Source organism: Megascapheus bottae, chromosome 1 (assembly GCF_031878675.1).
Source record: "Megascapheus bottae isolate mThoBot1 chromosome 1, mThoBot2.hap1, whole genome shotgun sequence".
Taxonomy (NCBI): domain Eukaryota; kingdom Metazoa; phylum Chordata; class Mammalia; order Rodentia; family Geomyidae; genus Megascapheus; species Megascapheus bottae.
In genome coordinates, this window is record NC_143509.1 from 30,999,016 (window position 1) to 31,022,680 (window position 23,665).

The following is a 23,665-nucleotide window of genomic DNA, read 5'->3' on the forward strand; positions in this document are numbered from 1 at the left end:
ATAAGTTACTCGGGGCGTGCCCGGCCCCGCCCCGCCTCCGCCGAGCTGCGCGTGGCCGACGCTTAAAGGGGCCGCCCCTCCTCCGACTCAGAAACCACAGAACTCCGAGTTGATTTTCCCAGTTTATTTAACTCCCACCCTCGGCTCCCCACCCCTCCCCAGAGTCCGTCTGGAGCAGCCCGAGCCCTCTCGGAGCTTGGCAGCGAGCTGATCCTTAAAAGCAAACGCTTGAAATAAATAAGCTGGGGGATTCCAGCAGTTCTCAATTCACCAGAAGCGAATGGTCCTCCGGGGTGTCCCTGGACGAGGGGTGCAGGGGAGAGGGCTGTCAGTTCTGTCCAGCCGCCCCCCCCTCCCTGCCTTAACCCTAGGCCTTCCCAGGACACATCTCCGGGCTCCAACCTTGCACAGCAGCAGAGCAGGCTGCAGGCTGAGCCGCTCCCTCGGCGGAACTTGCCAGAGGTGGGGCTGTCCTGGCACTGTGCGATGTAGGCCTGGAGCTCGCTCTTCTCTGCTCCTGCACCCGGATGCTGGGAAGACATGCACGGGGTACCCCAGCATGAACAAGATCCTGCCCACTTCCCTCAGGCCATGAGGCTCTACTTCCCCTCCCTCTGGCAAGAGGGCTTTCCTCTGCCCCAGCAGCCTTCCCACTGTGCCCTCTACCTGTTCCCCAGCTTGCAGTCGGCCTCATCTTGGGACAGTTGGATACCCTCTGAAGTAGGCCCAAATTCATACACTCAAAGATGCACTCTGTGTGTGTGTGTGTGTGTGTGTGTGTGTGTGTGTGTGTGTGTGTGTGTGTGTGTGTGTGTGTGATATGTTAAAGGCTACAGCAAGAGGTGATTCCTAGGGCCTAGAATGACAGGGAATACCTCTAACCTCCCTTAGTGACAGCCACTCCAAAATCTGTTCTGGCTACAAGGCTTATGTTTTGGCTGTCCCCCTCCTCCAGGTATGCTCTCTAGAATCTTCCAAGGCAATGAGAATGTTCAATTAGCTAGTCTAAACACAAAGGCTGGGGCACTTGATGTGCATGTTGTATTTTTGTTTTCGTGTTCTTTTTCTTTTTTTGTGGTGGGTCTTGGGTCTTAAACCCTGGGCCTAGGCTTTGTCCCTGAGCTCTTCAGCTCAAGGCTACCACTCTACCCTTTAAGCCACAGCACCACTTCCCATTTTCTAGTGGTTAATTGGAGATAAGAGTCTCACCATCTTCAGTGTCCTGGCTAGCTTTGAACTGGGATCCTCAGATTTCAGCCTCCTGAATAGCTAGGATTACAGGAGTGAGCCACCATGCCTGGCTTGTGTTCTGCTTTTCGAGACAGCCTCACTATTAATGGCAGGCTGGCCAGGAACTCTCCAAAACTCATCCCATCCCAGCTTCCCAAGTGCTAGTATTATCAGCACATTCCTCCACGTGTGGCTGGGGCACTTAAGATGTGGTTCAGTCCTTTAAGTGTAGAACTGAACTTAGAATCTCATTTCAATTCAAATTCAAATTTAAGCAATCTTATGACTAGAGGCTAGTCATAAAACATTCTGGAAGCTTTCCTGGAATCACCTAAATAATGCCAGTCTTAAGCAGAGTCTTCTGTAACCTTTCACAATTGCTTCATTCCTCTCACCAACTGGCTACTGACCTCCATACTCCCTGGAACCTATTGGCTGGAAGAATTTTATCTTCCCCTGCTCCCCACTACCCCAACATGCTGCCGCCTCTCTTCTGACCCCTAAATCTTGCTGGGAAACCATGACTCCTGGTCACTCCATAGACAGGGAGATTAAGAACTTGTCTTTGGGAATCAGAAAGTCCTGGGGTGGGCCTGCAATCTATTCAGCCAGTAAGTGGTCAAATTCCTCAAACTCTAAAATCAGTTTCCCTGGGGTTGGCAAAAGTACCCTCTAGAACCTTCGTGGGCCCTTGATGATGCTAGGACGGAATCAGCCCCCTCTGAGCCCAAGTGCCGAGGTGCATTGTCCGTGGGCCTTTTCCATGGCTGCCAGCAGGAGGTGCGCATGCGCGGGAGGTGCCTGAGGACTTGCGCATGCGCATGGCCCGACCCCTCACCGACCTTAATGGTGTCGTAGGCACCAGTGATGAGCGCAATGAACAGGCTGAGCACCATGTAGATGAAGAGGCTGATGAACGAGTAGAGGTAGAGCTGGGAGAAAAGCCACACCAGGCTGCTGCGGCCCTGCTGCGCCTGCATGGCCGCAAATGTCACGAACATGTCATCCCCGTTGATGAGCGAGAACAGGCACTCGGACACCATGGACAGCGAGCGGAACTGTAGGTGGGGAGGTCAGCTGGAGTAAGGCCGCGTCACAGGGGTCGGTGGGCTCAGTGCCAGCAGTCAAGATGGACCCATCTCAATGTCACTAAAGCCACAGGACCACACAGGGTGTCCCCTGGTTCACGCCTATAATCCTACTCAGGAGGCTTGGATCTGAGGATCATAGTTCAAAGCCAGCCCAGGCAGGAAAGTTGTCTCCAATTAACTAGCAAAACACTGCAATCAGAGCTGTGGCTCAAGTCGCAGGACACTAAATAGCCTTGAGCTCAAATGCTCAAGGTTAGCATTCATGCCCTGAGTGTAAGCCTCAAAATCAGCATGCATGTGCGCGCGCGCGCACACACAGACACACACACACTGCACAAAGAATGTATAGCTCAGAATCACAGTCAATGTCAGGGCCACTTGGGATCAGAAAAGATGGACAGCAAGGTTGGAGAAGCTGGGAGGAAGGGGGAGGGGCTGTCATGCTCAGTGCCGGCACATAGGATGGGCCCTGAACCCGGAATAAGGCTTAGTGGTAAAGTGCTTGCCTCACATGCATGAAGTCCTGAATTCGATTGCTCAGTATCACATAAACAGAAAGAGCTGGACATAGTACAGTGACTCAAGTGGCAGAGTGCTAGCCTTGAGCAAAGGAAGCTCAGAGACAGTGCCCAGGCCCTGAGTTCAAACCCCAGGACTGGTGGGGAGAAAAAAAAAAGATGGGCCCATGACAAAGCCAGGGGTCAAGGTGAGTCATTCAATGTCATTATATCAATTAACAGACACCGGTGCTGAGAAGGCTCAGGGGAAAGGTCCAGGACCCATGGTTGGCCACAGAGAGCCACACTTACCTTCACGTGGTAGGGCCCCAGCACAATCCAGCCGCAGAAGCAGTAGCCCAGGTAGATAACAGCCACACAGCAGCAGAAACGCATGACGCTGGGCAGTGCCACTCGCAGTGTGGCGATGAGAATCTGCAGAGGGACGAGGAGGGGAAGCTATGGCCATGATGGGGCCAGCTCTCAGGTGAGGGCAGGAAAGCAGGTGGAGACTCACCCCTGGGGCAGAAGCTGGAGAGAGCTTGGGAGGGGCGGGGCTGTGGGTGTGCCCAGGGGGGCCCAGCATGCCATATCAGTGCCCTTGCTCAAGTTCAAGTACAGGTGTGGGGGTGAGGGGGCGGGGTGTGGGTGTTAGGGCCCAGGAAAGAAGCTTGGGGTGGCAGAACTAAGTGTCTGGTTTTATTGTGTGCAGGTTTATTTGGGGAGCCTCATCTCTGCCCTAGCCCACTCAGGTGTGAGGCTCACGTTGTACTTGTGGAAGAAAGTCAGGTAGCGGATGACGCCGACCCAGACCAGCAGTGTGGAGGTGCCCAGAAGAATGCTACACACGTCGTAGCTTGCCAGGTTCTGGGGGGAGGGGGAGGGAGAGACAGAGGGCCGTGTCAATCCACTGGATGTGGAGATAAGGTGGCTCAGGCCCCAGGGCTGAGCAGGGGACAGGACCCACCTTGGCCTCGATGCCAATCTTCATGATGGTGCCAGAGATGGTGAGCACATCGCTGGTGACCAGTAAGATGTACCAGCCATTGACAAACTCCAGCCGCTCCCACAGACTGATCTCCCGTCCCCGCTGCCGCCACATGAACCCCACAAACTCCTGTTCGAAGAAGCTGGGTGAGGGTCTGCTAGGGCCCATCCTGGAAGCCCCTGGCCCTCCCACGGGCAAGGCAGGCACCGGCACTTGTGATGCTGGGGCCTCACGTTCTGCAGCAGGAAGCCTCGCAGCAGCGAGCGGGCACATAGCAGGAAGGACAGCGAGCAGGTGAGGATGACCACCACGTCAAACAGGAGCCGGAAGCTGTTGTCACCTGCAGGTGGCACAGCACCATGGGATACCCAGGCTGGGTCAGGCCAGGGCTGTAGATCTGGGGGCTGCATGGCTGGCTGGGTTGTTGGGGGTTTTGTTTTGTGTGTGTGTGTGTGTGAGCTGGCCAGTCCTGGTGCTTGAACTCATGGCCTAGGTGTTCTCACTGAGCTTTCTATGCTCAAGGCTAATACTATCACTTGAGCCACAGGCACCACTTACAACTTTTCTGGTAGTGAATTAGAGATAAGTCTCTTGGGTCTAAGAGTGTGGCCTAGAGGTAGAGTGCTTGCCTAGTATGCCCAAAGCCCTGGGTTTGAGTCTTCAATACCACTTACACAGAAAAAGCCATAATTCAACCGGGTACAGTGGTTCACGCCTGCAATACTAGCTACTCAGGGGCTGAGATCTGAGGATTGCAGTTCAAAGCCAGCCTGAGCACTAAAATGTCCGTGAGACTCTTATCTCCAATTAATCACCAGAAAACCTTGAGCTGAAGAGCTCAGGGATAATGCCCAGGCCAAGGGGTAGGGAGGTAGCCTTGAGCTGAAAAGCTCGGGGACAACGCCCAGGTTCAGAGTTCAAGTCCCACAAAGGCCAAAAAATAAAATAAAAGCCGTAATTGGTGCTGTGACTCAAGTGGTAGAGTGCTAACCTTGAGAAAGCTCAAGGTCAGTGCCCAGGCCCTGAGTTTGAAGCCCCAGGATTAGGAAAAAAAAAAAAAAAAAAGTCTCTGGGACTTTCCTGTTTCAGCTTGCTTCAAATCATGATCCTCAAGACCCTAGCCTCCTGAGTAGCTTGGATTATAAGCAGGGGCCACTGACTGGTCTTGACTAACTGGATATCTGGTCAACCAGGGTGAGGGTGTGGAGCTCACCATGTCTGAAGACGCTGGGGTGCTTGCACTCCTGGATGTGGGCCTGGGTCTCCAGCCGGATGGGGATACGTCCACTGTGAGCCTTGTTGTCAAATGTGATCTACAGGGCAGGGGTGGAGGAGAGACAAGGTAAGCCTGGGTGGCCCAGGCTCTCCCAGATCTATAGGCCCCTAAATGAGCAAGATGGCAGCCAGAGACCCAGCAGCACCCTCACCAGGACACTGAAGGTATAGCAGTCAGGGATCTCATTATTGATGAGGCTTTGCAGGTTGATGGTCTTCAGCTGGAAGTAGATGGTGACGTTGATCAGCCTAGGGAAGGAGCTGAGGTGAGGCCCACAGGACCAGATGGCTCCTCCGAGCCTGGCACCGGCACCCCACCTAAGCCCACTCTGCAGCCAGCAGAGGAACCACTCACCAGGCTGTGGTGAAAGCAGGGCTGCCCCCAGCCCACAGGAAGTGGTTGCAGGCCCAGGATGCCTGGCATCGCTCACCTCCATTTCCACCCCCCCAGCCTAGACCTTCAGCCCTCGTGCAAGCAAGCCGGTGGGCAGTACTTGTGGAATTTGAGCGTGAGGTTCTTGTAACTGGAGCTGACGTCCATGAGAGCCACATCGTCATTGGGGATATCAGGGGGTCTCTCGGGGGGATCCACCTGGATGCAGTCTGAGGACAGGTAGTCAGGAAGGGCCTCAGGGAGCAGGGAGGCCCAGTCTGGTCTCCATCCCAGTGTCTCCCAGGGCCTTCTTCTTTGTACCAGTCCTGGGCTTGAACTCAATTCTGGCCTGGATGCTGTCCCTGAGCTAGCCAGCTAACTTTCATTCATTCTTCCTCAAGACTAGCACTGTACTACTTTGAGCCACAGCTCTACTTCTGGCTTTGTTTCATAGAAATTTAGAGATGAAGAGTCTCAGGGATTTTTCTGCTCAGTCCAGCCTCAAATGGTGGATTCTCAGATGTCAGCCTCCTGAGGATGACAGCCATGGGCCACTGTGGGCCCCTGCACCTTCTTTTCTGAAATATTAGGGCTCTAGCTCTGGGCCTGGCAAGCTGGGTAAGTATTCTGGCACAGGGCTATAGTATTGGTCTGCCTTATTTTCAAGAGAGGCCCAAGGGCCTGGCACTTTACTGATCCCTGAAAGGTTTCATGAATGAATATTTAAAAAACATGAATGGATCTTTTAGTATGTCATGCATTGCATTATGGGCATTGAATGTGTTAAGTGAGTCATGGTCACATCCACACCATCTCCCAGGTGAGCAAGGGAAGGACCAGGATGTGGTGTGGTGACTTTTATGGACCACAGGACCTCCTACACACTAAGAAACACTCTACCACCAAGCTACACCCCAGCCCCTGGGTCAAATGCTCCCAGCAGCTTGTCCTGCCCTGCCCACTCACCTGTGACCACCATTGGGTCAATGTCAAAGGTATCGTTGGCAGGATCCACGTGGCCACGGTGGTAATACCGCTGGCACAGAGCCAGCGCTGAGCCATTGGTCCAGGAGCCACTCCCACCCCGGACATAGGCGTACCTGCCCAGTGACACCTCAGGCAGCATCAGGTACTGTGGGCAGAGAAGGAGAGGGACCGTCAGGTCACTTGCTCTCAGCCATGGGACCTCCCTGTCCCCTGGTCACTGTACCTGGTCCACTGCGTGGAAGATGGCCTGGTAGAGCTGCTCCCGAGTATATGCCGCGAAGGTGTCATCTGCCCCATCCGAGTAGCCGAGCAGGAAGAGATGGCGGAAAGCAATGGTGTTCTCCTCCCTGAATGTCACCACCAGCTGGTTACTGAGCCCAAACAGGATGAGCTGGAAGAGAGGGCAAGCAGAGAAAGCTGGTCTGAACGGACAGCTCCCTCTGGACCTGCCTAACACAGGGTTTGAAGAATATTATTTTCGCTTGTCTTTCACACACACGCCACATGTCCCATCCATTGCCCTGATCCTTGTGCACATCCTGGATTGGGCGCTTGCACGTCTCATGGGGCAAAGAAGGATCCTTGCATGTACGTGGCACACTGGCTTCTCTATCAAACACAATCAAGGGACCACCTGTGATTGGATACCCAGACGGAGGGGGAAGGCCTAACGGCCTGTGGTTGGATCTCCTGACTGAGGGAGAAGGCCTGAAGCCACAGGCTTGGAGCAGAAGCAGAAATTTAGAGATTGGTATGTAAATTCAATGTGGGAGCCCCAGAGCTCAGCACAGCCTGGTATGGGGGAGAGAGATCATCTGGTTCAGATACTGCTGTCAGTTCTCTTGAGATCCATAAGGCACCAGGTTCAAATCCAGTCAGTGCTTGGTGCTGCACTGGGGCAAGTCCAGCGCTGACTGGGGATGCCAGCCTGGTTGGCTTGGTCTTACCTGGACAGTGACCACCAGGATCTTTACCACCTGTAGCACCAGCTTGCACGGCTTGCGGCCCTTGGCCCGGAACTTATCACAGGGACTCATGAAAAAGTATTTGAGCCGGCGACGAAGATCTTCCTCTTCCGGGGAGGTGGGAAGGACCGGGGAAGCCCCCAGATGGGTCCCATACCCAGGATTGGGGGTAAGGAGCCGCTCTGTCTCTAAGGGAATGGAAAAAGGCAGTGAGGATGGGGCCAGGGTGGCTCTGTCTGTGACAGGTGCAACACAAGGCCTGTGAGTACCTTCTGCCTCCTTCCTCAACAAGACACCTGCCCCCAGCTCCAGCTCCAACCAAGGGAATGTGGCTTAGTGGTAGAGTGCTTGCTTAGCATGCAGGAAGCCCTGGGTTTGATTTCTTGGTATCACCTACTGGTACTACCACTTGAGCCACAGCACCACTTCTAGCCTTTTCTGTTTACGTGGTACTGAGGAATGGAGCCCAGGGCTTTATGTATGCTAGGGCAAACACTCTACCACTAAGCCACATTTCCAGTCCCATTTTTTTTTTTGAGAGGTAGAATCAGGAGTCTTTACTAGAAAGCCAGCAACTGTAGGCAGACACATGTCCACAGAAAACTTTCAGCCTTGAATACATTTAACACTGACAGAAAACTGAGCCACGATGGAGCTAGTTGCGTGGCAGAGTGCTTGCCTAGCATGCAGGAAACCCTGGATTCATTACTCAGTACAACATACACAGAAAAATCCAGAAGTAAGCTGAGCACAGTGGCTCACGCCTATAATCCTAACTACTCAGGAGGCTAAGATCTGAGGATCAAGGTTTAAAGCCAGCTGGAGCACCAAAGGACCTGAGACTCTTGTCTCCAATTAACCTCTAGAAAATGGGAAGTGGGGCTTGGCTCAAGGGTAGGGCAGCAGTCGAGTTGAAGAGCTCAGGGACAGTGCCCAAACTTAAGCCCCATGACACATAATAAATAAATAAGAAAAAGGGGGAAAAAAGAAAAATCTGAAAGTGTCCCTGTCGCTCAAGTAGTAGAGCGCTAGCCCTGAGAAAGCTTAAAGATAGTGCTCAGTCCCTGAGTTCAAGGGTTTTTTCAAGCGAGGGGGGGTGGAGAGAAAGAAGAAAGAATGGAGGGAGGACTGAGCCATGAGAGTAGCAAAGCAAAGAAAAAGCAGAAAAACTATACCAACAAACCAGATCAACTCCAATGAAGAGCTGAAGTGGGATACTGTAGTGACCAGAGGAGAGGCTGGAAACACAAGGCATGCATTAAATATGCATCCTTAACCTGTGAATGGCCCTGGGTTTGAGCTTCAGTGTCACGAAAAGGACTTTATTTTTTGTACTGGTACTAGTGCTTGAGCTGAAGGCCTGGTTGCTTTCCCTTAGCTTTTCCAATCAAGGTTGCTGTTCTATAACTTGAGTCACAGCTTCACTTCTATCTTTTTGGTGTTTAACTGGAGGTATGAGTTTCATGAACTTTCCTATTTAGGCTTGTTTAGAACCATGATCCTCAGATCTCAACCTCCTGAGTAGCTAGGATTACAAGTATGAACCACCCTATTTCCTAGCTGTCCCTATCTTCTTTTGTGTGTTTTTCAGTGGTAGGACTTGAACTCAGGGCCTGGGAGCTGTGCCTTAGCTTTTTGGTTCCCCTCCCCCCACAAGCCCTGGGCTCTACCATTTTGAATCACAATTCTACTTCTGGTTTTCTAGAGATAAGAGTCTCACAGATTTCCCTTCCCAAACTGCAATCCTCAGATCTCAGCCTAGAGTAGCTAGGATTATCGGTGAGATCCTCTGGCACCAGTCATGTCCTTATCTTCTCCATAGCCACAAGTTCCTGAAAACCACATAGCCTTGGGGTGAAGTCTTGACCCAGGGCATTTCCCTAGCTCTTTATCTCAGAAGAAAAAGACTTTAATCAAATGGAAGGACCAAGGGTGAACAAATGGAAGACTGGGAGAATGAGAGGAATGAAGAAATGTACACACACACCTTCAGTGGCTCTTCAGGGAAAAGAAGAGTTCACCACGCCATGCCAACCACTAGTACATTTGAGTCTAAGCAACAGATCCAAGACTTCAGCAACAGATGTGGATCACGGCCAAACATGGTGGCCCAGAATTGTCCCTGAGATCACACTTATCTGCACTAAGAGAACCCTGCTTTTCTCCCTTCTTTCCTTCTAGGATGTCTATAGATTTGGGAGGGGGGGGGCTAAGGGAGGTGCTGGGGATAAAGCTAGGACTTTGTATAAGCCGGCCAAACACTCTAGCACGATGCTACATCCCCAACCCAAAAGCTTCCAGACTGAATTATAAGGCGCTGGTGGTTCTCGCTCTGGGCCCCTCCCTTTGGATGCTGTTGTTTACAAGCCAGCGCGAAGGGAAGGAAGAAGTCAGGGTTAACCTTCCCTCCCTAGGATCCAAACGGGCTCATCTCAGAACCCCCTCCCCTCCCAGCCAAGGACACCAAAGTGGGTGTCTCCAGTCGAGATCTTCCTCTAGATGTCTGGGGGAGACAAAAAAAAAAAAAAAAAAGTGGCTGGGAACTGGGAACCAGTTCCTGAAACTGCGTTTCAGGAACGAGGAGATTCCACCGAGGGTTCCGGTGACTTGCAACCGAGTTGCTCGCCTGCTCCTCGCAGGAGTTTATGGAGACAGGGAGTAGCGAGGAAATCCCGCGTGGGGGCCTCAGGAGCGGGTGACAGAAGCTGGAGGCCCCGCCGAGTTGCAGCCAAGTACGAAGGCTCCGAACGCGGCCCGAGACCCAGAGGAACGGCGTCGCCTGCTGCGCTGACTGGAGGCTCCGTGATCCCGGCCGCCCGAGTGCGGAAGGGAACCCCGCCGCCCGAGGTCGGCCCCCACCCGGTCTCCACCGCCCGCCCCTCCCCCGCCGCCCGCGTTCGCGCCCCGCCGTGCGGTCTGGCGCCCTCACCTGATCCACGCCGGCCCGCCGAGGCCGCCATGGCGCCGGAGCGCGGGAGGCGGACGGGCGGGGAGGGCGCGGCGGGGCAGCCGGGGTCCGAGCGCCCGCCGCTGTCAACCGCGGCCTCGTTCCCTCGCCGCGCCGCTTCAAAACCCTCCCCTGTCAGCTGATCCCAGCCACGGTCACGTGATCGGGGGGGGGGAAACTCGCTGGTGGACCACGTGGTTCGAGCTGGCTCTGCCCACTGCGCTAGGAAAGGTTTTTCCGCTCCCTTCTCCGAGCAGTGCGCATGCGTGTGCACAGCCGGCGGCGCCGAGGGCCGAACGCGGTCGCGCGGTCCTAGCGCCGACTTCTATAGAATTTGGTAGGCTCCTAGCGTTAGCAGCCACTGGCTTTCCATCAGGAACCCTGTGCGTTGCCAACCTCGTGACTCCAATGTCCAGAGCTTGATCCCTAACCCTCCGCGGCGTCCGCTCTCAGTGCTGCCCTCCTTACTAGAAAATCTTCTATACCTCGCATTCAGCAAACCCTATTACCTAAGCCAAATAGGACCATACCCCTAGCTCCTAGACCGGTGCCCCCAATTTTCCTAGCCTGGACCTAGTCCTCCTAGCCTCTCTCCTTGATCTATCCATTCTTCTCTTCACCAGGCATCCAAAGACCCTTGGAAGAAAAAAAAATATATATATATATACATAATATGGTTTATATTCTGCACATATATGTGTTATGCACACACATATAAGTCCTTTGCCAAAACCTGCTCATGACTTTGCTAGCAAGCTTCTCACCTTTGGTATAGGCCCAGCCTAATGTAGTCATCACTCAACAGCCCCCAGCCCTTTTGCATGCTCTTGCACTGGAACACAGGTTCTTCAGAGAAAACATAGGCACTGTCAGTCATCACTTCTATGTTCTCTAGGGTCGAGATTTCAGACTCTGTGCTCCTGCTTCTTCATTTTCCAAGTAGGGATATTTAAGAGCTACTTACCATTCCCTTTTCACAAAACCCAGGCTTCTGGGAAAACTATGAGCTTGGGACCAGACTGGGAATGTAGTGAGATTCTGTCTCAAAACACAACAAAACATCTAGCCAGTGTGAATGCCTGTCATCATAGCTACTCAAGAGGCTGAGATCTGAGGATCAAAGGCCAGCCCAGGCAGAAAATCAGTAAGACTCTAATTTCCAATTAACCAAAAAAAAAAAAAAAAGGAAAGAAAGAAAAAAGCAGGAAAGCTGTGACTCAAGTGATAGAGCCATAGCCTCGAGGGAAAAGCAACAAAACAAAACCACTCCATGCCCAGGCTCTGAGTTCAAATACTGGCCCACGCACACACAAATTCACTATGAGCCTTGACCATCAGTCTTCTAGAGTATCCGCATGCCAGAAATTCCAGCGATGGTGAAAAAGCCAGAGAGATGTTTTTAGTCACCTGGAGTGGCCAGAAGTGGGGAGTAAGGAAGTTAGGAAGCCTAGAAGGTGGGGAGCCAGATGTCTTGGCTCTTGGCCATGCCTTCCCACCCCTCAAAGCTGGATGGGACAAACAAGGAGAAAGAATGCATGCAAGGCCAACCACAACACAGAGCCAAGGAGGCAGTGGAAGAAGTTTACTATAAGTGCACGACAGACAACTTTGCCCAGGACACCAGGATGCCACGTCCCCTTCAACCATCGGGTGCCAGCAGTGCCCCCTGCTCCTTTACCCACTCCGGCCCCCTACTGGCAGTGTCATGCGTGGGAGAGCAGGGGTCAAGGCTGGGGTCGGGATCAGAATCGGGGCTGGGATGAGACTCCTGATCAGGATCAACATTGAGACCAAGCTTAGGGTGCAAAGACTCAGCAGGGTCTGGGCTGGGGGTGGATGGGGCGCCAGAGAGGGCTTGGGAACTGGGCTTGGGGAGTGGATCCAGCTCAGAGGCAGGATCGGGGGTGGTGCGGGTGGAGCTGGACCCAGAGCTGAGGTCTAGGCCTGAGCGGAGCACTGAGACGCCACCATCAGAGCCCAGAAAGGAAACGGGTCTGGGTCTCATCAGAGACGCAGGACTCAGGCCGGGCCCTAGGCTCAGCCCGGCCCCAGTGGCGGCCGCAGCGGCTGCGGCACCCTCATGCACCCGCTTGTGCTTAGTGAGGCTCGAGGCTTGGCCAAACGCTTTGCCACAAAGCTGGCAGCGGTAGGGGCGCTCTCCGGAATGCACGTGCAGGTGCTGGAGCAGCGCCGAGCTCTGCCCGAAGGCCTTGGTGCAGTGCGGGCAGGCGTAGGGTCGCTCGCCGGTGTGGATCCGGAGATGGTGTTGGAGGTTGGAGCTCTGGCCGAAGGCTTTGCCGCAATGGGGACAGCGGTAGGGCCGCTCGGCAGTGTGGGTACGCTGGTGCTGCAGCAGCGCCGAGCTCTGGCCGAAGGCCTTGCCACACTGCGGGCACGGGTAGGGCCGCTCGCCCGTGTGTGTGCGCAGATGCTTCAGCAGCGCCGAGCCCTGGCCGAAGCCCTTGGCACACACCGGGCACTTGTGAGGCCGGGGACCTCCGTGGGTGCGCAGATGCTGTGCCAGCAGCGATCCGTGGCCGAAAGCTTTGCCACACACGGGGCAGTGGTGTGGCTTCTCGCCGCTGTGGCTACTGCGGTGTTTCAGGAGGGTGGAGCGCCAGCCGAAGGCTTTCCCACAGGCGGCGCACTGGTATGGCCGCGCCCCGGTGTGGATGCCACGGTGCTGGGCCAGCGTGGCGCCGTGGCTGAAGGACTTGCCACAATCCGGACATCGGTAGGGCTTCTCGCCGCTGTGGGTGCGGCGGTGCTGGCTGAGCCCGGAGCTGCGGCGGAAGGCTCGCCCGCAATCCGGACAGGAGAAGGGCCGGGGAGGGCTGGCCGGGGCGGTGGGGGGACTGGTGGGCAGGCCCTGTGGGGTGGCGTGGGGATCGGGGGAAAGGGAATCCCCATCTGGTGGGGCCGCTGGGCCGAGGGTGTCGCAGTTAGGGTCGAGAACCAGAGGCACCGGGCCGATGACGTCTGGATCCAGGTCGTCACTGGGAGAAGCGGGGTCCAGATCTTGAGGACCTGAGTCTTGGTTCCCCAAGATGGCATATGGGGCTTTCCCCACCTCCCCATCCAGATCCTCAGAGATGGATTTGCCGTCTTCATAGCCCGGATCCACGTCTCCCGAGGCAGTGTTTAGGTCTTCAGGATTAGGCTCTGGGGCTTCAGAAATGAGGTCCACAGCTTCAGGTTTGGGGTTCAGGCTCTTGTGGCCAGGGTTTCTGACCAAGACCGAACGTCTCACGGCCCTGGTGGAACTGCTGCATGTTTCAGAGACAAGATCTACAACAAACAAATAAACAAAAGGGACAGGCTGGGAATGTGGCTACTTAGTAGTAGAGTGCTTGCCTAGCATACCTGAAGCCCTGAGTTCGATTCTCAGTATCACCACATACACAGAAAAAGCCAGAAATGGTGCTGTGGTAGAGTGCTAGCCTTGAGCAAAAGACGCTCAGGCACAGTGCCCAGGCCCTGAGATCAAGGCTCAGGACCACCACCACCACCAACATCAAAAAGTGTCTGGAGTCTAGGCAGGGATGGGAAAAAAGAACCCAGCTGCGTCCTCCCTAACCCCCAGAATTCCCTGCTGGGCACGCATTCATAAATCTCTCCTGATCTCTTATCATGAGAGAGGTCTCTGGCCACAGGTGGGATGGGACAGGAGGTGCTAATGGGGCTTGGTGAGACCCTCTCCCCTCTGGACCCCGAACCTGAAGAGAAGCCCCTGGTCTGGGAATTGGAAGTCTCTGATGCCCAATTCCATGGTGGAGACCCTCTGTCCATTCTGTGTTGCTCTGGCTGGAAGCCTGTGTCCTGTGGAAGAGAAAATCTTAAGTTCTGACCCTTTTGACTCTGGGGTCCTCTCCTGGGGAAGAAGGTGGGCATCTCAAAGTTCTGGGCTCCTGTGTGCATGCATGTCTGGAGTTTCTGTCTCACAGCTGTGGGGGGGAGGGCAGAAACGGGGGATCTTTGTGGGCAGTGAAGGTGGTACCTTGACTTCTATACAAGTAGTATCCTGACCTGAGGATCTAAGAGTGGGGGAGAGGTAGATGTCACCGTGGGAAGGAAGGATGCCACCCCATGCCCTTCCTCCTAGCAGAAGACTAAATTCTAGACTTTTCAGCTTAGCCTAAGCTACAAGGGAAAGGTGGGACCCTTTGGGGAGGCTGCTAGAATCCCCTGAAGAGGACATTTCCTGGGGGGGGGGGGTCTGATTCTGATCTCAGGAAGCAGGGTATGGAGACTGTGTTAGTACACTTGTGTTTTCTGAACTGAATCCCCCCACCCTCCCCACCCCTCCTTGCTGGGAGCAGTGTTGTAAGACGATCAAGTGAGGAGGTAGAGAAACATAACTAAACTCCTTCTAGAAATAGAGCAGGGGTGTGTGTGGGGGGGAGAGATTCCGGCTGGATTCTGGGGGTGGGGGTGGAGGATCAGAGACCTTTGGCTCCTCTTCTGGGGAGAGGGTGTACTGAGTCAGGACTTCATAGTGGGGAGGAGTGGAGGATCTCTCCTCAGCTAGAGTCCTCTCCTGAGGAACCTTAGATTGCCCCCAGGGGAAGCAGCTGGAGACAGCATGGGGTTTCTCCCCCCCCCCCACCAAGTTGGGGGTGGGGCAGGTGGATGCTGTGATTCACCAATTAGAAAGGGGCTTCCAAAACTCTGCATCCCCCTTCAAAGGCTTAAAGGGGGAGGAAAACAATAGCTGAATAAGCTGGGCCCTTTTTTTTTTTTTTGAAATCCTGGAGGTAAGGGGACCCTCTCTTATCGAGGAAAAATAGCCCCCCTTTCATCCTCCACCCCAAGCTGAAGAGAACAATAACCAGATCCCTTCTTGGTTTGCACAACGAGGGGGGACCTTAGATGGCCTCCTGGGAAGAACATCCTGAGCTCCAGACCCCAAAGCTACTAGGCGCTCCCGCCCCCCTCCCGATCGTTCGCTCGTACCTTAAGGGGACCCCCTCCCACCCTACCCAGCCGCAGCGGTCCCCAGAAACGGAATGGGCGCGCTAGGCCAACGGGCCACGGGACCCTCCACCCCTGCCACCGCGCCCAAGACTCCACTCGTTTCAGCCAGGATCAGAGCGCGCGCGCACGCGAGGGGCAAATAGAGGTCGCCCCAGGCCGTGCGCCCCGCTTTGGGTACACCCTTCCCGGGTCCCCACCCCCCGGCTCCGGCCCGATCGCGGGGACACTCACCCGGCGCCCCTCGCCCCTGCCCGGCCCGCCGCGCCCCGCGCCTCGCCAGCCGCCGGCGCCACCCCCCACCTCCACAATCCCGCAGGAAGCCCCCCCACCCCCAGCCCGCCCGCCAGCCAGCCCCGCCGGCGGCCCCCTCGGCCCAGCGGCCCCGCCAGGCGCTCCCGGGGAGCGAGAGGGGCCGGCCGAGGGCCGCAGCAGGAGCTGCTGGGACTTGTAGTCCGCCCGTGCGCCCGCCGCGGACGGCGCCATCGCTGCCCCCGCCCCCCGGGCCAGCCTTTGTCCCGGCCCGGCCACCCTGGCCGCGCGCCCGCTCTTTTGTCTGCGCAGGGGCCGCGCCCGCGCCAACCGGGCCCGGGCTCTCCGTGCGTCCTCAGGGCCTCTCCCAACCCCTCTGGGGTCCTGCCTGCCTCGCCATTGTCTGCTCTGTCCCCTTAGCCTTCTCTCTTTTCAGGTTTCTCTGGTCTATGTCCCTTTGTTCCTGTGCCTGGCGGGCACCTGTGACTCACGCCTGTCATCTTAGCTAGGCCCAGATCTGAGGATTCCAGATTCAGACAGTCCCCTTAGCCTCTTACCGCCAAAGAATCACCAAAAAGCTGGACGTGAACGTGGAGCTCAAATGGTAGAGCACCAGCTTTGAGGGAAGAAGCTAAGGGACAGAGCCCAGGCCCTGAGTTCAAGCCCCAGTGCAAATATGAACACACACAGAGCCAACATGTACAGAAGAGTTGACACATAAAACCACAGTCCCCCCCCCCCCCCTCTCTCATCCTTGGGCTTGAACTCTGGGCCTTGTCCTGTCCTGAGCTTTTCTCAGTAGCTTTTTTCTTTTTTTTTGAGCTCAGGGCCTGAGCACTGTCCTTGGACTTTCTCAAGGCTAGAGCTCTACCACTTGAGCCTCAGCACCACTTCAGGCTTTTTTCTATGTATGTGGTACTGAGGGATTGAACCCAGGTCTTCGTGCATGCTAGGCAAGCACTCTACCACTAGGCCAAACTCCCGGTCCCCTGACCTCTTTTTTTTTTTTTTTTTTTTTTTACTCAGCTAACACTCCACCACTTTGAGCCACAGCACTACTTCTAGCATTTTTCTTTGATTAACTGGAGATAACTGTCTCACAGACTTTCCTGCCCTGGCTAGCTTTGAACCACAATCTTCCCTCTCAGCCTCCTGAGTAGCTAGCAGCTAAGATTATAGGTGTGAGCCACCAGTGCCGCCCAATTTGAAGAAGTAATTTTGTCCATTTTTGCTTCAGTCAGCATTTTTCTCTCAAAAATAAAAAGATCATATATATATATTATTTCTGACACACATACACACACACACACACATTTTCATACACTAGAACAGGTGTAGGATAATTCATTCCACTTCTCACCGCCCCTCCTCCCCTCCCTCCCCCTCTTACCCTTTTTTTTTTCCCCCAGGTGATGGACTGTTGTCTCTGGGAGAACTCCAGGTGCCTTAGCCATGACTATTGAGGACTCTGGGTCAACTTTACCTGGAGGCACAGGAGGAAGATACACAAACCAACCCACCCACAGCTGCCAGCTGGACCAGGATGTTCTCTACTAAACATAAATAATGATTATAGAATATAAACAGCCACCAGACAAGGCCACTGACTGACCATATCTGACCCAAGATAGACCCAAGGACAGGCTGCTACATACAAAGGAATACAAATCCATCTTCTCTTGTTCCCCCTCCCTCCCTCCCTCCCTCCCTCCTTCCTTCCTCCTTCTCTCTTCTCCTTCTTCTCCTTCCTCTTCTTCTTCCTCCTCTTCTTCTTCTTCTTCTTCTTCTTCTTCTTCTTCTTCTTCTCCTCCTCCTCCTCCTCCTCCTCCTCCTCCTCCTCCTCCTCCTCCTCCTCCTCCTCCTTCTTCTGCCATGGGGCTTTAACTCAGGAACATGGGTACTGCCACTGAGCTCTTTTTGCTCAAGGCCAGCACTTGATCAGACTTCAACCTCCTGAGTAGCTAGGATTGCAGGCATGAGCCACTACTACCCAGCTTCTCATTGTCTATCAGCACACGGAGGGGCAGCTGTTCAGCTTCTGATCAGTTATAACAATCTAGTGAGTTACTATTTCACTCCTTTCTTTTAGCCTAGACCCTGTCCTCAAGGCTGGCACCCTACCACCTGAGTCATCCTTCTACATCCAGTGTTTTGCTAACTGGAGATAAAGAGTCTCATGGACTTTCCTGCCCAGTCTGGCTTCAAATCATGATTCTCAGATCTCAATTTCCTGAATATCTAGGATGCCTGGCTGGTGCTATCAACACCTGGCTTCCTTTTCTCCATTTTACAGATGATCAAACCAATACTGACAGAAGCCTGCTGTCAAGGAGATTCTTTATTGCTGGCTGGGACATGGGTTCATAGGGATCTGGGGGGCCTGAGGGTCTACCTTCTGACCCCAGCAGCCCCACCACCGAGGAGAACCCATCGGCAAATGACTCTCATTCATAGTGTTTGATTTTCGTTTCTGCACCTCTGGTGTGACATACTTGAAAGGAAAGTCGTCATTGTAGTTGGTTGACAAGAAGCGTTGATCACCCAGCGGGGGCTCCATGTGGCTGTATTTGCACTGTAGAAGTGGGGTGACAGTGGGGTGGGGTTGCCTGGGGGGGATGGCTAGTCCACCCTAGCCACCCAATGACCTCCAGACACAAAGAGAGGGCAGTGGCTCGGCTAGGATTGCTGGGTGACTGGGGAGTAGGGGAGTAGGGTAGAAGGGTCTCAGTCTGGTTTGACAGAGACTAAGGGTCTCGCAGGAATGACCTCAGCTCTGGGGTCGACCCGAAGGGATCTGGTAAGAGTTCAGTTTCATCTGCTTGATTTGGGGGTGGAGGTGTGGCCCCGTGATCCCTTTCCCACCTCTCACCCGCCACAGCAACTCTGGCGACATAGTGGCTGGGGCTACTCCATGAGGCTTGAACATCCTCTGGTGCTCGGTTGAAAACTCAAATTCTGCAGATTCGGATTGAGCAAGCGTCGGAAGAGAGGCAGGCAGGGGAGGGGATGTGAAACTAAGGGTGCCTGGGAAGTGAAGCTTGGGTGGAGCGGGGCTGGACTAGCAGGGTCAAGGGGCGGGACCAAATAGGGCATAGGGGTGGGGCCAACCAGCTTGTGGGCGGGGCCAGTGCTTGACAGGAGGAGGGGCTAGGTTGGATAAAGGTGATAGGGAAAGGGGAGGAGGGTAGGGCTGGCCCCCAAATGGGCGTGGCCAGGTGGAGGCAGGTGCAATGGGGGAGGGGACACAAGGAGAGTGGGACTTATCCCTGGGTGGCAATTCAGAGTGGGGTTTCATCCTTCAGGAGGGGAGGGAGCCAGAGCAGAGGGCGTGGCCAGGGCTGTCAGAAGTTCCAATAGAGCTTTAAGGGGCGTGGTTATAGTTGTGGGGCGTGGCTTTTGAGAAAGGGGCGGGGCTTTTCGAGTTGGGGCAGGACCGTGCTCACTGCCTTTGCCCATTGGCAAGTTGCTGGGTAACAAATGAAGGCTGGGTGCTTTCTTTGCTGGTGTGAGGTCTGAGGAGAGGTAGGCTGAGCCCGTGGTGGTGTGGAAGAATTCTCTGAGCAGCTTTGCCTCTCCTAGGACCACCTGATCCTTCTGTTTCTCATGAGCCAAGTGGCGGCTGGGTGGCTGGGTCGCAGGCGGGGGCTGTAGGGACCACAGGACAGTCATCTGGGGAGCTCAGATGGCCCCAGCCCATTGGCAGGGCGGCGGTGGCTCCTGCGTGACCTTGGACAGCTCCCTGGTTGCTGGGAATGGAGCCTGAGGTCTCATTGATTTCACAGACTGAGTCACTGAGGCTGGGAGACCGTAAGTGACTCATCTGCCATCACTCAAATGGATTCAGGACATCCTCCCCTAGAAGCTCACTCCCACTTGCTATTTACTCTACCTTGGACATTTCTTTCTCTGCTGACCTGGCTGAAGAAATACTTCATGGATGTATCCAGATTGCCGGGGCCAGGATGCCAATTTCCTTTCAAAATGTGTGACTTCGGAGTCTCATCGTGGAAGGAAATAAAAGGCTCTGCCAACGGCGAAGTAGATGGTGAGATGCTTGAAAGAAGCTGCCCAAGGAGTCAGGGGTAGGATAGACATCTAGCAGACTCACACCTGTCTTCCGGGGGTAGAAATGATTGTTCATAGTTGTGCTGCTGTAAAAGTGGCCATCTCCAAGATTTATATTTCCTCGGTAGAACTGGGCTTTAACCAGCGCATTGTCATACCTTGAGTAAGAGAAAGTAGATCAGGGTGGGTCCTTGCAACTCCCAAGAAAGGGGACGGGACAGAAAGGCCGCGTGAATGGTGGAATGGTGGAATTAGTGTGATTTTTTTTGGGGGGGGAGTGGAAACTTCAAAGAGTATTGGGTCCTGCTGGATGCTGATGACTAACGCCTGCAATTGTAGTTACTCAAGAGGCTGCCATAGGAGGATCCGGGTTCAAAGACAGTCCTGGCAGGAAAGTCTGTGAGATCCTTATCTCCAAGCCACCAGCAAAAGGCCAGAAGCAGAGCTGTGATTCAAGTGGTGGAGCATCAGCCTTGAATGAAAAAATTCAGGGACAGCACCCAGGCTCTGAGTTCAAGCCCCAGGACAAGCACACACCAGGGCACACACACACACACACACACACACACACACACACACACACACGCCAATTGTCTCATTCTGGTGGGTCCCTTTGTACCTGTCTGGGGACAGCCCCTGAGGCGTGTGCATCTGCTTCAAGTCTGAACTCAGGTGAGTATAGCCAATGCTGCTGTCTCCCAGCTGCACGGAGGAGGAGGCCTGTGGACACAGACGGGTTGCAAGACCATGCCCTGCCAGCAAGCATGGCTACCTACCCACCCTAGGAGCCCCTGCGGCATGCAGTTCCTTCCTTCCTTCCTTACCCTCTTACACATGTGAGCAGGTGGGCCTGGAAGGGCCCGGAACTGTCTTAAGTAGGAGGTCTCTACGGGGCCCTTGTAGTTCCATCTGAGAGTGTTGGGACCCCCTGAAGAAGAAAGGGGGATGAGAAGAGAAAGGAATGAATGAAACGGGGCACCGGTAGCTCACGCCTGTCATCCTAGCAACTCAGGAGGCTGAGATCTGAGGGTCGTGGTTCAAAGCCAACCGGGCAGGAAAGTCAGTGAGTGAGACTCTCATCTCTGATGAACCCACCACACTGTGGTAGAACGCTAGCTTTGAGCAAAAGCAGCCCAGGGACAGCGCCCAGGCCCTGAGTTCAAGCCCCACCACCGACAAAAATAAAACCAACCCTGGTGGTTTTGGGGAGGGGGGGAGACTGTGGCTGTGTCCCCTCCGGGCTGGGGCGCGCTCACCCAGGTGGTAGGAGGGCGCGCGGGGCGGCGGGTCCTGGTCGTAGGGAGGGAAGTGCGCCTGGTGCGTGGTGGATGGGATGCCCAGCTTGTCCTTGTCGCCGTCGGGCACCGAGTCCCGGTCGAAGATGAGGCGTGCGCTCTGGATCTGATCCCGGGCGGTGAGGGACGGCCTGCCGGGCCAGCCGTAGGCGGCACGCGCCAGGGACTCGCCGACGCCGGCGCGCGCGTCCGCCAGCACGCGCAAGTGGCTGGCCAGCAGGGCGCGCGCGCGCTCCTGCCGCTGCTGCGACGTCTCCGGCGGCGGCGCGCACGTCGCCGCGAACGCGCGGCGCATCTCGGGCACCTGCTGCTCTATCCTCCAGCGCCGGTCCCGGGGGAAGACCTGCGAGGGCGATGGCGGCCGGCTGGGCTGCACCGCTGCCGTGGCCGGGTAGGCCGGGAAGTCCGAGTGCGACCTGGGGAGGTTGGACCCGCGGTGTAAACGCGGGTCGGGCCCCAGCGAGAAGTGCGAGGCCTGGAAGTAGTCCCGCAGAACATCTGCGCACCGCGGGAGGGGGGCGGCGGGGGCCAGCATGGCCCCGGTGGGTGCCAACCTGCGAGGGGAGGGGACAGGGAACTGAGTGAGCCGGGGGCCGCTGGGGACCTGTGTGTGTGTGTGTGTCTGTCTGTCTGTCCTGGGCCTGGCCTGGGTGCTGTCTCTGAGTGGCTAGTACTTTACTACTTCAGCCATACATAGCTCCATTTTTTTTTTTCCTGTGTTTCATCGGAGAATAAGTCTCCCAGACTTTCCTACCCAGGCCGGCTTTGAACCACGATCCTCAGATCTCAGCCTCCTGAGTAGCTAAGCTGACCAGGCATGAGGGCACCAGGGGCCTAACTTGCATTTCTGGCTTCTTGCTGGTTAATTGGAGATGAAAATCTCACAGGCTTTCTTTTCTCCCCGGGGCTGGCTTTGAACCTCCATCTTCAGATCTCAGCATCCTGAGTAGTTAGGATTTACAGGTCTGGGCCATGAGTGCCCAGCTTTTTGTTGTTGTTGTTGTTGTTTATTCTTTGTTTTGTTCCTGGGAATCCCGAGGAGGACTGGGTTCTGGGTTATCAACCTGTGATCTTTACAAATCTCTACTACTCCAGTAGCTGGGATTAGAGGCCTGAGCCACCACTACCCGCCAATAAAGACTGTTCTGAAGTGTACACCTATGTTGTTGTTGTTTTGATCATTTTGCAACCTGAAGTCGTTGAACTTGAATGTGGAGGAGACTCAGAAAGAGCTGCTAGGAGAATCTAAACTGCGAGCTTCCTTAGGTAACCATAGAGTAAAGTAACAGAACTCTGGTGGGCTCCAGCTTCCTTCTCCATGGCAACAGCAGCAGGGATAGAGACCTACCTCTCTGGATGAAGAGAAACCTATGACTCTTGCACCTGGGAACAGAACATGTATGTGGTTGGGTTGATTCAGGATTATTAGTGGTTCCACTGGGCATCTCACTAGTGCAGAAAGCAAAGGATTGATAGAAAGCACTGGGAGATGGGCTTTTAGACCTAGGAAGCTGAGATAGGAGAATCAAGATTCAAAGCCAGGCCAGGCAGGCACTAAAGTCTGTGAGACTCTTATCTCCGATGAACCACAAGAAAACCAGAGGTAGCACTGTGGTTCAAGTGGTAGAGTGCTAGCCTTGAACTGAAGAGCTCAGGTACAGTGCCCAGGCCCAGAGTTCCAACTCCACAATTGACCACTTTCCCCAAAAATTGATTTAGTGGCACATACCTGTCATCACCTACACATAAGCAGGAGAATGGTGATCCAGAAACCGCACAGGTGTATGTGGGAGACCCTCCATTTGAAAAATGCCTAAAGCGAAAGAAAGCTGGAGTATTAAACAGAAAGCTCAAGTATTAGGGGGGCATGTCCCACAGACACCAGACTGCAATTGAGGTTTGAGGCACCAGGGGCCTGAAGTCCTTCTCCAGCTTCAGGTGTCCTGAGTCTGTTTTACAAGGTAGGGTCTAGGTACAAAAAGTAAAGTCACAATTTCCTTGAAGTCCACAAGCATCAATCCTGTGGTATAATTTGACTGAAGTGATAAACAACTATTTTATTAAATAATTTATTAACCTTGATTTTTACATCATATTTCAAATGACATGTTTAACCAATAAATATTCAAGAAGGGAATTTCTATATATAATCACTGGCACTTAGATTTTAGAACATAATTAAAATTAGGCTGAGAGTTTGTATGGCATAGATATATATTAATCTATGTAATAATTTGCCAGTCCTGGGGCTTGAACGCAGGGCCTGAACACTGTCTGTGGGCTTTCTCAAAGCTAGAGCTCTACCACTTGAGCCGCAGCACCACTTCCAGCTATTTTTTTTTTTTTTTTTTGCCGGTCCTGGGCTTGAGCTCAGGGCCTGAGCACTGTCTTTGGACTTTCTCAAGGCCAGAGCTCTACCACTTGAGCCTCAGCACCACTTCTGGCTTTTTTCTATGTATGTGGTACCCAGGAATTGAACCCGGGTATTCGTGCATGCTAGGCAAGCACTCTACCACTAGGCCAAACTCCCGGCCCAACTTCCAGCTTTTTCTATGTAGGTGGTACCCAGGAATCAAACCAGGGTCTTCGTGCATGCTAGGCAAGCACTCTACCACTAGGCCAAACTCCCTGCCGCAACTTTTTTTTTTTTTAATCCTAAGAAGCAGATGTAAGCAGTAGATGACTTATGGTTAACATACCTTTTTGTCTGTCCCCCAGTTCCCAGAGAC

At 54.3% G+C, this 23,665-nt stretch overlaps 3 protein-coding genes across 3 annotated transcripts; all 3 read right to left on the bottom strand.

Moving 5' to 3' along the window:
- Window positions 1-140: 140 nt before the first annotated feature.
- Window positions 141-10,503, bottom strand: Mcoln1 (mucolipin TRP cation channel 1). The gene is made up of 14 exons (XM_090341781.1): window positions 10,336-10,503; window positions 7,389-7,594; window positions 6,665-6,832; window positions 6,421-6,586; window positions 5,576-5,684; window positions 5,234-5,330; window positions 5,020-5,119; window positions 4,040-4,146; window positions 3,786-3,935; window positions 3,584-3,685; window positions 3,131-3,253; window positions 2,073-2,288; window positions 403-530; window positions 141-299 (listed from the first exon to the last, which is right to left on the bottom strand). The coding sequence occupies exons 1-14, from the start codon at window positions 10,364-10,366 to the stop codon at window positions 263-265; spliced, it is 1,740 nt and encodes a 579-aa protein (XP_090197907.1). The 5' UTR covers window positions 10,367-10,503; the 3' UTR covers window positions 141-262.
- A 1,423-nt stretch (window positions 10,504-11,926) lies between these two features.
- Znf358 (zinc finger protein 358) lies at window positions 11,927-15,635 on the bottom strand. Its single transcript, XM_090341816.1, has 3 exons — window positions 15,559-15,635; window positions 14,070-14,172; window positions 11,927-13,641 (listed from the first exon to the last, which is right to left on the bottom strand). Exons 2-3 carry the CDS (start codon window positions 14,140-14,142, stop codon window positions 11,993-11,995), a joined length of 1,722 nt encoding a protein of 573 aa, XP_090197942.1. The 5' UTR covers window positions 14,143-14,172; window positions 15,559-15,635; the 3' UTR covers window positions 11,927-11,992.
- A 2,261-nt stretch (window positions 15,636-17,896) lies between these two features.
- Saxo5 (stabilizer of axonemal microtubules 5) lies at window positions 17,897-21,487 on the bottom strand. The gene is made up of 8 exons (XM_090342115.1): window positions 20,898-21,487; window positions 20,466-20,569; window positions 20,261-20,361; window positions 19,687-19,799; window positions 19,491-19,600; window positions 19,020-19,221; window positions 18,446-18,531; window positions 17,897-18,148 (listed from the first exon to the last, which is right to left on the bottom strand). Exons 1-8 carry the CDS (start codon window positions 21,469-21,471, stop codon window positions 17,915-17,917), a joined length of 1,524 nt encoding a protein of 507 aa, XP_090198241.1. The 5' UTR covers window positions 21,472-21,487; the 3' UTR covers window positions 17,897-17,914.
- Window positions 21,488-23,665: the final 2,178 nt, after the last annotated feature.

Coding starts and splice junctions, on each gene's coding strand:
- Znf358 (XM_090341816.1), bottom strand. CDS start 14,142: ATGGACAGAGGGTCTCCACCATGGAATTGGGCATCAGAGACTTCCAAT. Junction 13,642..14,069: donor GACCAGGGGCTTCTCTTCAG/GTTCGGGGTCCA, acceptor TGTTTGTTGTAG/ATCTTGTCTCTGAAACATGC.
- Mcoln1 (XM_090341781.1), bottom strand. CDS start 10,366: ATGGCGGCCTCGGCGGGCCGGCGTGGATCAG. Junction 3,686..3,785: donor AGATTGGCATCGAGGCCAAG/GTGGGTCCTGTC, acceptor CCCTCCCCCCAG/AACCTGGCAAGCTACGACGT. Junction 2,289..3,130: donor TGGGGCCCTACCACGTGAAG/GTAAGTGTGGCT, acceptor CCCCACCTACAG/TTCCGCTCGCTGTCCATGGT.
- Saxo5 (XM_090342115.1), bottom strand. CDS start 21,471: ATGCTGGCCCCCGCCGCCCCCCTCCCGCGGTGCGCAGATGTTCTGCGG. Junction 20,570..20,897: donor CGCGCCCTCCTACCACCTGG/GTGAGCGCGCCC, acceptor TTTCTTCTTCAG/GGGGTCCCAACACTCTCAGA. Junction 19,222..19,490: donor TGAAGTATTTCTTCAGCCAG/GTCAGCAGAGAA, acceptor TGGTCCCTACAG/CCCCCGCCTGCGACCCAGCC.